Below are 14,050 nucleotides of genomic sequence, written 5' to 3' on the forward strand. Positions count from 1 at the left end.
AAGTCATGATTAGCGTGTGAAATGCCATGTACAAAAGCCTGTGACAAGCCATGGTTAGTGTGTTACACGCCATGTACCAAAGCCTATGACAAGTCATGGTTAGCGTGTGACACGCCATATACAAAAGCTTGTGATAAACCATGTACAAAAACCTGTGAAACTTCAAATCCTTTCAATATTTTTTTTTATTTTTTTTTTACAATTTGGCATAAATTAAAGTGTTTCTAACATGTTTTCATAAATCAAAATACAAATGTTTTTTTATCTAAAGCACCCACTTTGACTAAAAAAAAAAAAAATCTTTGAAAACCTAGATTTATAAATTTCAAAATTTTGAGTTTATTGATATCTAGGTCATTAATTGATTCAATTAAAAACTATTTTATACATTTGTGATTATTTCTACCGTTTTAGTTTTATTCAAAATACCTAAAAATCGAATTTTTCAAACAGCCACCCATCCAAGCATATCAAAACCATTGCTTGGTGTCTTGAAAGCATAAAAAAAAGAAATCTGAAAACGTGAGAGAGAGAAATCGTAAGCATAGCAAACGAATACCGAACAGAAAAATCGATAAAATTTGAGAGACTGAGATGGTGAGAGAGAAATCTGAAGCACAAATGGGGAGAAATTGTGATAAATGGTTTAATTTATTTGAAATAGTTTAAAGGGTATTTTCGTCAAATCATGACTAAATATGGCTAAAAATAGTTACATTTATTTTGATAGTTACTTTAAAATATTTTTATCAAAAAATGTCATTTTCCATAATTTTCTCTTATTTATATATAGAACATACAAAATTACACACTTTATTTACTTATCATACAAACTTAATTTTACATCACTTAGGAAGACAAACTCACAAATACTAGTATTGATTTGGTACAAAACTATTTTTTATTTTTTATTTTTCCAAGATTTTTTTTTCTATTTTTAATCTTATCATGAGAAACCGGCAAATCTTGGATACATACCCTACGTCCACATCCCGTAAATATATATACATAGCTTGAGTTCTAGATTATTCAGGCTCCCACCTTCTAGGAGTTGAGAGTGAAAGCCATCCACCTAAGGCTTTGCTTGCTGGGTCTGGTCTTTCGGGGGCTCTGCTGTCTTGTTCCTAGGTCCGACAAATGCCTGGATCAAGCATGGAGGCTCAGGTTTCCTGTTTACCAACTTAACCAACAGCTGGATCAAGCACCGCAAAATTAAAGGCGCAGCAGCTGTGATCAAGGCGAGTTGAAATTTGTCTCCATCCCGGGTAACAGCAAAGATTGCAGATCCATAAGTTATAATCATTGAAACGCAGGCAACCCTTACTTCAAACTTGAAAGGAAAAGTATGCGTGAGAGACATAATGAGAAGTACCGCTGCAGAAAAGGCTAGGGTGTTGGAAGTCAAGAAAACGTAGTAGGCATCTGAGTCAGATGAACAGATAGCAATGCCTGCTTTATGGCCATTCTTGGTTTCCTGCCATACACCACCAGGGGGGTTAACCCCAGCTTGGAAGGTCACGGCAGCTATAAGGGTCGCAACTACCAAGAGAGCGTTGCGGGCGTCGGCTCTATTCTTATCCCTGTCCTCCTCGTTTGCACCTTCCTTGTACTGAAAATAACGACACCAGTCCTTGAAAGTAGTCCCAACCATTGTTTTCTCTTGGGTTTTGAACTACAAACAGGATTCAAGAATTGAAGAAGCTTTTTGTTTATGGGGATATGAAGAAAAACAAAGTAGTAGATGGATTTCTCCAGAAAAGCTTGGGGTTTGGCTGAGTCTTAATTCAGCTTTTTATAGTTCGCAACAGCATCAATCCCGTGACAAATATGAAGACAATTCACTGTTCTTTTTCTATATTTGCATGATTATGTTTGGACAAAATGAGAAGTAGATTCCTATCTCATCTTTGGACGTCAATAATTTAGATTTTTTCAACCTTGTCAATGTTGTTAATTAGGACAAAAACCTGATAGGCACTTCCACTTTCACTGCCAAGATATGTCTGTATGATTTGTATTTCTCAATTTTACACAGCATTATCTTCCCTCTTGGTCAGTGCAGGAAAGAAGATTACATAATCATGCATTTCGAGTTTATATAAGTATATATTTGATATTTTAATAAGTCTTACTATCCAAAATTTCAGTAACACAATATTATTGAATACCCATAATTAAAGGGTTATTTACAAAATATGTATAAAAATTAAATAATTATATGATATTTCGGTAAGTAAGTATCTAATCATTATTTTACGTAATAAAGTATCTAATATTTCAATAATTTTATTTACTCATGTTTTTCATATAAGTTATTGATAAAGCATGTTTATGGTGACTAAATAATATATGAAAAATAAGAAAAATAATCATTCATTTCAAAGTTAGTAAAAAAATTGAAAAAAGTTACGAAAAATAATCATATTTTTAAAATTAATGTTTTTGCTTTCCAAAATTATTTTAAAAGTTACAGAAATCACATATTCTTAAATTTTTACATAATGTTATTCACAAAGAACATATTATAAGCAGGTGGACTGAAAATAATGACAGGAGGGTAGCAGTCACTTTTAATTTTTAAATTTTATTTCGAAATCGAATTATTAACTTGATATAAAACTTTATAAAATTATTTTTAATTTTTTTTAAATAAAATTCTAAATCGGTCATCAATTATAAATTTAATAAATCTCATGTAATTGATTTCAATTTTTGCTAGCGTGCATGTGCATAGTGGAAATCTGGATGACCTTGACTTAAAACGCCGGTCTTCATATCTAAAGCATAGTTATCCATAATCCATAAGACGAGACAAAAGCCTTTTTGGAGTCACTGTTTTATCATGAGGACCAGCTGTGCTTAGTCCGACTTCGAATTGCCGGGCCATTTTTAGTTTGTTTCCATTGATGACGTGTTTGAGTTCATGTCAGCCCATGACCTCTCTTTCGAGGGCTTCATCTGAAGTCAGCATTGCATTGCATGATGAGTTTTCTCATGGAAGCCGCCGGGGACTGTTCTCATTGACTGAGGTGTCTTTTCTTTATCGTCCAGGTTGTCATTTGATTTAGTTTAATGGTTGTTTTAATAATATAGTTCATTTTGCTGTCAAAAGATGTCCTCAATTATGTTTCGCTTTTTGGAAAAAAGAAATGAAATCTACTGTGATTTACTACCATAGGCATATTTTAATCTACTATTATTAGTCTTTATTTGAGTTTAAAATGTGTTTTTATCATTATTTGTTCAATTCTCGTTAGAATATAAGATTGAAAAATCAAAAATATAAGAAAAAAGTATCAATTATATAATTAATCAGATATAAAATTTCTTTTAATAATAATGATAATTTTATTTATAATTGAAAATAACATGATCATATAGTTAATTTTACTGTCCTTAACAAATCAGCTATAGGCCCTTATCAATATTACAATTACATTTTAACATCAACATCCATTGCAATCAAAAACTCAAGAGTGCTTTTCATAAATGGACTTGAGGCATAAGACGTCTTTAAGAGTAGTCCTCTCTATAATTTTATCTGTTTTTAGTCAAGAGAAAAAAAATTAGATAAAATTATCTTTAATGAAATCAACCCATTCGCTAGGCTCCGTGCTTCAATCCGAAACTTATTAACGGGTCAAGTATGTTTAGGTTTGCACCTTAAATTGACTTATATTTTTTGAACTTTCCTTACTAGATTATTCATCTCTGGTGTATTTCTTACCAGAAAGAAAAACGTTTAAGCATTTTGAATATTTTGGAGTAGTTTTTGATACACAAAGAAAATTTGTGAGCGTTTTGAACATTTTTATACATTTTAGAGTGATTTTTGATATATGAAGAAAAACTTTCGAATATTTTGAGCATTCATATTTGTTAATTATGTTGTTAAATGAAATATGATATATCGTTTGAAGTTGTTGATCTTGTTAAATGGAATTCAGTAGTTTTGGTATTTTTGAAAATTATGTGACTAGTTTTTAAGCATTGCGTGACTGACTTTGGGCATTACGTGACTGATTTTTGATAAGGCATTGCGTAACTAGTTTCTGATAAGACATTGCGTGACTAGTTAATAGACATTGCGTTACTGATTTTGGGCATTGCGTGACTAGTTAATAGGCATTGCGTGATTGATTTTGGGCATTGCGTGACTAGTTTTTTATAAGGCATTGCGTGACTAGTTTCTGATAAGATATTGCATGACTAGTTGATGGGCATTGCGTGATTTTTTAGTAAGGCATTGCTTAAAAATCAGTCATGCAATGTATAAAAACTAGTCAGGTAATGCCTAAAACCAATAATGTAATGACTAAAAACTAGTGACACGGTAATTAAGTCACGTAATACCTAAAAACCAGTAAACTCAATTTTGAGATTCTATGAATAAACCAACAAACTTAAGAACCTAAAACACTTTTTTTTTTTTTGCTAAGCCATGAAATTGTGAATTTCATAAAAGATAGGTTACAAAATTCCATAACCCTCCAAAGCAAGAGAAAATATATCCCTATCGGGAGGTTTTGCTCACTCCCCTTATACAAAAACAAAATATACCCTATTTACAAAATATTTCCTAAACAATTTCAACTCAAAATCCCTAACAAACATGCTTAACAATCATCCAAATCCCAGACACAACAAAATCGTGAAACACCATAAAACTCATCAAACATGTTTTAGCTGTTCTTTCTCCCTGAGCAAAATCGTTGTCTGCAAAAAGCAAAATCGCTGTTCATCGCCCTTAAAAACCCCGAGATCCACCATCCAAAAAAATAAAACAAAATAAAAAAGAGCTTGATGTCATATTTGCGAATTAGATGACGAAATAAATATATTTGAGCAGAGAGAGAAATCGATATTTAATTTTAAAATTTTTATATAGATGGCAGGAGAGAGAAAACTGAAACCATTTTAATTTGTCTGAAATTATTTAAAGGGTATTATTGTCGAGTCATATCAAAAACTGACTTAAAATTATAGAGATGGTTATTTTTGAAGTCACATTTCTATGAAGGTCATTTCTCACAATTTTTTCAAAACTCAAATAGTCCCCAATAACCGGATGCAAAAAATTCATATAAAGAAGAACAACACTTACTTGATTAAGAACCAAATAAACTTCAAAGTTTTAAAAATAAAGAACAAGTTATTATATATGTTGGCAAGATAACAATTACCAGAGGAGTATAATTCCGAGGTACTGAATCAATTCATTGTACAAAGAGGAGCCACATTCTAAATTCCATGTCGATTTACGTTCGTCTCTAATGCTTTCTCCTTGTATCTGGACCAACTCTCCATTTCTTGAGCAACCATATGGTAAACCGTGCAAACTCCACAAGAAATAGAATTCCCATCACAGTGACCGTTATATATATATCTCTCATTTTCGTTGGACCTATATAGATTATAGCTACGACATAAGTACCAATCATTGAAAACATGGCCAGCCGCAAGCCTGCCCTGAAAGGGAATCCACTGGTGAGGAGAAAGATCATGGCAACTGATGCAATGAAACCAATTGAATTAAAACCGATGAACACAGAAAAGATTGGAGGGTTTTTACTCATGACAGCCTCTCCAGGCGACATGGTTCTAGATCTCTTCTGAACGGTGCTGACGGTCGGATTGTTTTTATTATCTGAGTCTGACCAAAAACCACTTGGAGAGTTCAGAATTGCTTGGTATGTGATCCTTGCTATCAGGACTGCCACAATCATTAATGAGTTTTTAGTTTCACTTGATGATTCCGTAACCTCTTTCATCAGTTCCTTCCATAGGTTCCATGAAGAAGAAGATAGCAATTTTTGCTTATTGTTAAAGTTTTCTGCTTCGGTTTGAACATGTGCAGGGCCTGTTGTGCTTTCTCGGGCTTTCAAAGCTCCAGCTTGCTGAAATATCTGATGAATCTGAATATCATAACAATCACCTCCACTTTGGAGCAGAAGATCTAGGACATCCTTTGGCGTAAAGCCGCTTGAGTTTATGGCATTTACGTTAACGCCAGAAACAACTGCTTCTTGACCAATTAACAGACCTATAATCTACAAACGAGTAAATATTCGTAATTTACAACCTCTGGAACGAATACCAACAACGCAATCAGTGCAATCTGAATTTTTAGAATAGCTAAGGAATTAAACAGAGTTTAATTAGAATAACATGCTTTAGACTCCACCATGACCCAAACCAGGATTTAGTAGCACATCTGCTTGGACTTATACTTCGAATATAATAGATTGAAAAAGAAGAAAAAATATAATAGATTGAAAAAGAAGAAAAACAAATAAATAAGAAAAGATTAAGTAATTAACTAGCAGGAAGAACTGCAAAACTTGCCTCAGGTTGTCTGTTGAAGGTCGCCTGATGTAATATGGTGTTCCCATCCTTTTCTTTCCAAATCAAAATTTCCATCATATCTAACCTCCTTATCTCCTCGATCAGTACCCTTGCAGCCTCAATCTGGTTACTCTTCACAGCCAAATGGAGGGCAGTTTCACCAAAAGCAGTCAGTTCTTTAACAGACTCGGGGCAAGCCCAGACCTGTTCCTTAACAACATCAACTCTGCCTTTCAAAGCCGCGCAATGAAGTGGAACCTTACCATCTTTTCCCTTCAAAAGACATATGTCATATCCAACTCTCATAAGCTCTCTTATAATTTCAACGTGCCCTTTAGCCGAAGCGACATGCATCGGGCTAAAACCATTTTCACTTAGCTCCCTAGCGAATGCTGGCTTTCTGCTCACAATTTCTTTTGTGATTTCTGTTTGTCCCGCCATTGCTGATATGTGTAGAGGATTATCGACAGAGTTTAACGCAACTCGATCAAGCAGAAATGGATCTTCCCCGAGTAATGAGTGAAATGCAGAAATATCTCCAGAACGAGATGCTTCGAACAATCTTGGTTCCATTTCTACTTGATCTTGTTGCCCTTACCAGTGTGACAAAATGTAGTGTGAGCTTTGAGTTTTCTTGGGACATTTTATAGTATATTTAAGGTGATAGAATTCGTCACCGGGAATGGAATTTGATCCTATGGGCAAGCTGGCAAGCAATGCAAGCAAAAGACAAAAGGACTATATGCTTTTTACTATTAATTTACCTTTGAAACCTGGAAAGCGGCATAGAAGGTAACTTAGAAGATCTGAAAGATTGAATGGTCTAAATTCATTAAAATGAAGAAGAATTAAGGTTAAAATTTTTTAAAATTAATATGTTGAATTTAATCAACAATTTTTTCAGAATTGAGCTTGGATATTTTGATTTACATTGCTTTTATTCATGAGTTGAAGTATTGAGATTTAGTGACTCAAGTGTAAGAGAATCATTTGAATGATTTTCATCTTTTACTGTTAAAAAATTTATCAATTGTTTTCAACTTGCTCATACTTTAATTAAATTTGGAAAAAAAATTTAATGCAGTCAATATCCAATATTTTTATTTTATTTTTATTTAAATTTAAAATACTAAATATAAAATTAGTAATGCATAAAATATAAATAATTAAATTCGATATACAAAATTTCATATAATGATTAAATATATAAATAGTTAAATAATATAAATAAAAAAATTATTTCTTAATTTTACACAATAGTAGTGAGTAGTCGCGTTCTATTTTGTCCAATTGTTGCATCCACCATTATTTCTATTAAAGGAAGAGGAAAATCTTGTTCAAGTCCAAAAAGAGAGAGGATATTACACTTCTATATTTCCGTTAAAGAGGATTTCCTATTTGGGTTGGGTTTCCACTTAAATGTGACCCCGAATACCTTTCACACCTACTACTTCTACTTGCAAAGAGAGATGATGTTGCAACCTCCACCAAGTATTGCAGATTCCTCTTTAAGCCTTGGGAGGTCACTTAAAGCCCATTTATGCTTCAATGAAGAAGAATCCTCTCATCAAAAGCAGCAACAACTAGCTGTTTAAGGCCTTCAATGTTCGCTCTGATTTCCTGAATGAGTTAGATACAGAGACAGTGACTTTGTTCAAACATTTTGGGCTGGCAGGTTGAATGCATGACTTGTGCACTAAAACCCCACATGTTCCCCCCTCTCTCTCTCTCTTCTTTTGGTTTCTTGTGGTTTCCTTTTTTGGGGTTTTGAATCTGAAATTGTTTATGTATGTACAGATGGGAGTTTCTTCTTTACAGTCTGGCTATCAAAAGTCTCATTGTCAATTAATTTCTGAAATTTCTTTTGATTCATGATTGTGCTTTTTATAATGGTCAGGTAAATACCCTGTAACATCTGATAATACATGTGAATATACCGCTTAAACTTGAAACGCTTGGAATATATCAGATAAAAACAATGTAAAAACTTGGAGCTAAAGTCTGAAAATGGGAGTTTCCCTTTCATTGATGCTCCTTTTTCCTCCCAATTCTGTTAAGGGTGGTACTTTTGGTTGATACCTGCTCTTATCCACCTTAAGATTCTCACAAAAACTTTTCTTTTTTCTTTTGGGGTGCCACTAAAAGTGCAGAGGTGACAATTGTGTTCATAATTGGACAGCATTTGGGGTTGGAACAAAGAATGAAAACATTGAGTGGTGTGTAGAGACCCTGGCCTGGGATGTACTGATACTTACAAAGTAGCTGAGTTGACAACAAATTTTGTACACCAAGAAATGCTGTTTTTTGGCTTGTGGTTCTTTTGGTATAGAGATGGGTTAGAACAAATTGCTCTATTTGACAGTTGTCTTTATTCTTTTGGATGGGGACATGGAACATGTGCATGCAGTCACTGGCAACTACTGATCTGCTGGAGAGAAGTGATCCTACAAAGTTTTAGCTTAAGAGATAGATGTATACCAAAAATGCTAATAATCCGTACAGATCGACCTATTAACCTGACAAATTTCTGTCTGTAAATTAATATAAAGTTTTCATAGGATAAGATGATGAAAATAAAATAATCTGATAGAAGCATGTAATCCAAAGAGGCCCAAGAAAATGTCAACCCTGCATGCTGTTGATCTAAGAAAGACAAACATTTAAAATCGAAAAAAGAAAAAGTTGTGTGGGTCTTGCGGGATATAAACAAAAAGCTGCTTTCAAGCTTGGGCCTCAGCCTGGTAAGAGTGTAATCAAACCCAACTAGTCTTCGAGCAAGACTAGCCCTTTGGTCCAAACCTAGCAAAACAATACAACATTGCCATGAATCTGTAATCTGCAAACCTATGTTAGCTTGAAGATTCATAGGAAATAGACAGGTTTTCTTCCCCCTTAATTCGTTAAATAATGCAATACGCATTCTCAAGTTGTTCTTGTGGCTAGCTTGTCTACAACATGTCCAGATATCAAGCTGAGTTGAATGCAATTGCAGACCCAGAAATGAATGCTTTTCCAATTATGGAGATTGGGGAATACATCAGTGTAAGAAGATGCTATGTTCAATGGAGCCTGATGAATTATGGCTAGACCGACATAAATCAAACCTGGAGAATGATTACAACATGATAATCGATCATATATCCAAATGAAATTGCACAAACTTAATTATTGAAACGCTAGCAACCCTTACTTCAAATTTGAAAGGAAATTTATGTGTGAGTGACATAATGACAAGTACTGCTGCTGAAAAGGCTAAGGTGTTTGATGTCAAGAAAACGTAGTAGGCTGCTGTCTCAGATGCATAGATAGATGATAGCAGTGCCTGCTGTATTGTCCTCCTTGGTTTCCTGCCATACACCACCAAGGGAGGTTAACCCCAGCTTGGAAGGTCACGGTAGCTATTAGGGTGGCAACTACCAAGAGAACGTTGCGTGCGTCGGCTCTATTTTTCTCCTTATCCTCCTTTTTTGCACCTTCCTTATACTGAAAATAACGACACCAGTCCCTGAAAGTAGTCCCAACCATTGTTTTCTCTTTGGTTATGTCTTACAAACAGAATTCAAGAATTGATGAAGCTCTATGAGGATTGAAGAAAAAAAGGTAGTAGATGGATTTCTCCAGAAAAGCTTTGGGTTTGGGTGAGTCTTGATTCAGCTTTTATAGCAAGCAATTTACCATAATAGTTGGCAACAATTTCAATCTCGTGACAAACGTGAAGTCAGAAGCGGAGGGAGGTAGGGCCCCCGCGCCCCCCCACCCCCCTTCTAAATTTAAAAAATTTATAAATATTTTAAAAATTTTAAACGAATATATTAATTTTTAAAATGAACAATTTACTTAAAAATATAAATACTATTAACAGAAATTAAAAAAAGATTTAATATATTATTTTTTATTAATTTAAAAAATTATTATTATATTCTAAAAAATTAAATAAAAAAAAGATAGAAGGAATGGTTGGGCGTACGCCCAGCCATCCCTTCCCCAACCACCCTGAATGATGAGGTTCTGGCTACCAACTCCTTGGTGCCAGAACCCCATTGCCAGGTTGTCCAAATTTTTGGACAACCCAACTGTTAAAAATCAAACCTGCAAAACCAAAAAAAGAGGACAACCAAGAAAACAAGATAAAAAATCCAAAAAATCCTAACCTACCAGCAGACTACCCTAGCCATAATAACAAAAAAAAAACAAACACAAAACAAAAACAAAAAAGGAGAAGTTAGATCTGGAAAAATGAGTGAGAGGGGGGTTTAAGGGTAAAGAAAAAAGTTTTTTTTCGAGTAGGGGAGAATCGGAAGGGAGACCTACAACAAGGGAGGCCTACCGACAGAAAGTTGAAGAAGGAAGAAGGAGAGAAAAGAAGATAGGAGATCTACCGGGCGAGAGAGAAATACAGAAGAGAAAGCCGAAGGAGAGGGAAAGAGAGGGATCGGCTGGCCAAAGGGGAAGTTGAAGAGAGAAAGAAATGAAAAAGAAGAAAAAGAAGAAAAGAAAAAGTTAGGGAGAGGATAGAGAGAGTGACGGCTAGAGAGAGAAAAAGAGAGCCAAAAATGAAAGAGGAAGAAGAAAATAAGGTTTAAATACCTAGGGCTTGAGGGCCAAAACGACGTCGTTTTGTGTTGTCTTTGGGTGTTTGAATTAGCACTAAACGGTGCGTGCAGGAGAAGAAGCTGGTGGTTTATGGGAATTTGCTGGTTACGGATTAAAGCTTACCAGGCCCACTATCTTTTCTCAGCACCAGGCCCATCTATTAGGCCACCTAAAGGCTTTGCTACACCTTGGAAAAAAAAAAAAGAGCCCACACAAGGTAAGACATTTCTTCTCTTTTTGGGTTNCACATGTTTCATATAATTTACTAATTATTAAATTAATAAAAACACACAAATAATAAAATTTAAATTTAAATAATTAAAAACAAATATCTCAAATATAATTAATAATTTTATAAGTTATAAGTTTTGTAATGTTAATAAAAAATAGAAACTAAATATGTTTATATTTAAAGTGTATACATACTAAAAGTATTTTAGTATATATATAATGGTAAGTATATTTCTTATAAATAAACCTAATGTATAAAAAGTATATATATTAAAAGACATTACAAGTTAATAAATAATCTAAGTTTCATTAATTAATTTAATTAATTATATGAATTTGTCCTTAATTACATAAAATTAAAAAAATAACTAAGTTTCAAATCTCACAACTTTTCTTTAGATTTATATATTATAAGTGTATATAAACAAATGTATATATATTGTAATTAATAATTTTATAATTTATATATTTTTGTAATGTTAACACAAAATAGAGAGTAAATATGTTTATATTTAAAGTACATACATATATACTAAAAGTATTTTAATATATATAATAGTAATTATATTCCTTATAAATGAACTTAATATATATAAAGTATATATATTAAAAGACATTATATGTTAATTAATAACTATAGTTTCATGAATTAATTTAATTAATTATATAAGTTTGTCCTGAATTACAGGAAATTAAAAAAAATAACTAGGTTTTAAAACTATTCAAATTTCACAATTCCTCTTTAGGTTTATATATTATAAGTATATATAAATAAAGGTATATATATTATAATTAATAATTTTATAAATTATAATTTTTTTTAATATTAACACAAAATAGAAAATAAATATGTTTGTATTTAAAATATATATTAAAATATTTTAATATATATAGTAGTAATTATATTTCTTATAAATTAACACAATATATAAACTATATATATTAAAAAATATTACAAATTAATTAATAATCATATTTTTAAAATGGCTAAGGGAACATTGTTGGTACATTACAGTCTGGCTATCAAAAGTCTCAATGTCGATCAATTTCTGAAATTTCTTTTGGTTCATGATTGTGCTTTTTTTAATGGTCAGGAAAATTCTAAATACCCTGTACCATCTGATAATGCATGTGAATATACAGCTTGAACTTGAAACCCTTGGAATATATCAAATAAAAATAATATAAAAACTAGCATTAAAAGTCTTAAAGTGGGAGCTTCCTTTTCATTGATGCTCCTTTTTTCATCCCAATTCTGTTAAGTGTGGTACTTTTGGTTGATACCTGCTCTTATCCACCTTACGATTCTCACAAAAACTTTTCTTTTTTCTTTTGGGGTGCCACTAAAAGTGCAAAGGTGACGATTGTGTTCATAATTGGGCAGCATTTCGGGCTGGGACAAAGAATGAAAACATTGAGTGGTGCATAAAGCCGTTGGCTTGGGATTTAGTGATACTTATTGTCATAACGTGAGGGTCCGAGAATCCAATCACTAGACGTGAACGAAAATAAAATATCTAGGAGTCGTCGTTAATCTTTTTTTTATTTAGGTGTGATTGGCCACCTATTAACCCTATTATAATTAATGAAGTTCTAATTTAATTTTAGATCTATTGACAGAACGAGAACTGATCCACGTTTTTTAGATATAGGTTTAGGAGTGCGGTTACGCATGGAGAAGGGTTAGCACCTTCGTGACGCCCGTTCCACAAACGATACCATTTAATCTTAAGTTATCATATTGAAGCCTACCTTGATTTTATTCCTGTGTTTCCTTAATCCTTTTTATTAATTAATTCTTTGTTATGTTATCTGCTTGAATCTTTTAGTCGGTTTTACGGATGCACATGACGCAGTCATAAAATGATGTTATGATTTGTCGAATTTTAAATGATGAGGTCGGCAATCTTTTATTGAAAAATCATTCGTAGATCATCCCAGCGCTTTGGTGAAGTTTCGAAGTTTTTCTCACCTAGGGATATCCCGAGAAAGACTCGTCTCTGTGAGCTCTTCGAGAAAATCCCATCATCGAAATTTTAACCCCAACAGCAAGATATATGTGGTATGCTATGACAGTATAAAAATGATGATATCGACATGACCATGTTTATTAATTAGTTGGTTGGTAATAATAACATGTTTAATAATTTAAGGTGATTTATTACCTTATTTATATATATTTTTATTATTATTATTATTATTTATGTATATTATTTTAAACAACAATTATTTGGACTAATGGGTATCGGAGTATAGAATTCGAATTTATCCCGACGCTTCAATGAAAATTCATCTCGAACTCCGTACCTAAGAAATCCACTGGAAAGAGGCAATTCTTTGCCCTTTTTAGGTGAAGTTCTATCATCGGATCAACTCAAATTAACCGCTTGATTTTTTTTATATTTGTAATTTAATATTATATTGTACATTCTATATATTTATAAATAGCTAGATCAATTTTGTAATACTTTATTCTCATTTTTTATTTCTTTTCATTTTTTTAGACCCATTTCTATTATTTATTAATTATTTTATACATATTTAAAAAAAACTAAGTACTTTCTAATCTTCCATTTAATTAATTAATTTTTTTTACCTTGTTCATTCACCTATTTTTTGTTATATGTTCATATATATATTTATACATGCATATCTATTAATTTACTACATTTACTATCTATTGTATTAAATATTTTCATTTTTAGCTTTCATATGTTTTATTTTTCATGTGCATAAATTTCAAACAACACCAAAAATAATAAAACTATTATAACACTTAAACAAGAAATTAAATAACCATTTTCAGTAGTTCAAGCCCAAACCATTATTTAATGAATAAATCCAATACCTATTGGGTTGTAACTAACCCACTGCTTCAAAT

At 32.4% G+C, this 14,050-nt stretch overlaps 2 protein-coding genes across 5 annotated transcripts; both read right to left on the minus strand.

Moving 5' to 3' along the window:
* LOC18614508 lies at positions 798-1,779 on the minus strand. The gene has a single exon (XM_018121587.1). It carries the CDS (start codon positions 1,649-1,651, stop codon positions 1,073-1,075), a length of 579 nt encoding a protein of 192 aa, XP_017977076.1. The 5' UTR covers positions 1,652-1,779; the 3' UTR covers positions 798-1,072.
* LOC18614510 (ankyrin-1) lies at positions 4,449-7,013 on the minus strand. 4 transcript variants are annotated; one of them, XM_018121536.1, is made up of 4 exons: positions 6,346-7,013; positions 5,573-6,050; positions 5,184-5,464; positions 4,449-4,716 (listed from the first exon to the last, which is right to left on the minus strand). In XM_018121536.1, the coding sequence occupies exons 1-3, from the start codon at positions 6,916-6,918 to the stop codon at positions 5,271-5,273; spliced, it is 1,245 nt and encodes a 414-aa protein (XP_017977025.1). In that variant the 5' UTR covers positions 6,919-7,013; the 3' UTR covers positions 4,449-4,716; positions 5,184-5,270. The 4 variants fall into 4 exon arrangements, with proteins under 4 accessions (XP_017977025.1, XP_017977016.1, XP_017977018.1 ...); XM_018121527.1 differs by having other exon boundaries at positions 5,184-6,050; XM_018121542.1 differs by lacking the exon at positions 4,449-4,716 and having other exon boundaries at positions 5,360-5,469.

The sequence above is a fragment of the Theobroma cacao genome, chromosome 1 (assembly GCF_000208745.1).
Source record: "Theobroma cacao cultivar B97-61/B2 chromosome 1, Criollo_cocoa_genome_V2, whole genome shotgun sequence".
NCBI classification, from domain to species: domain Eukaryota; kingdom Viridiplantae; phylum Streptophyta; class Magnoliopsida; order Malvales; family Malvaceae; genus Theobroma; species Theobroma cacao.

Excerpts from the sequence above, each read along its gene's own strand:
- LOC18614508 (XM_018121587.1), bottom strand. The coding sequence starts at position 1,651 with ATGGTTGGGACTACTTTCAAGGACTGGTGTCGTTATTTTCAGTACAAG.
- LOC18614510 (XM_018121527.1), bottom strand. The coding sequence starts at position 6,918 with ATGGAACCAAGATTGTTCGAAGCATCTCGTTCTGGAGATATTTCTGCA. Across the intron at positions 6,051-6,345 it reads CCTTCAACAGACAACCTGAG|ATTATAGGTCTGTTAATTGG; the intron begins GCAAGTTTTGCA and ends ACTCGTTTGTAG.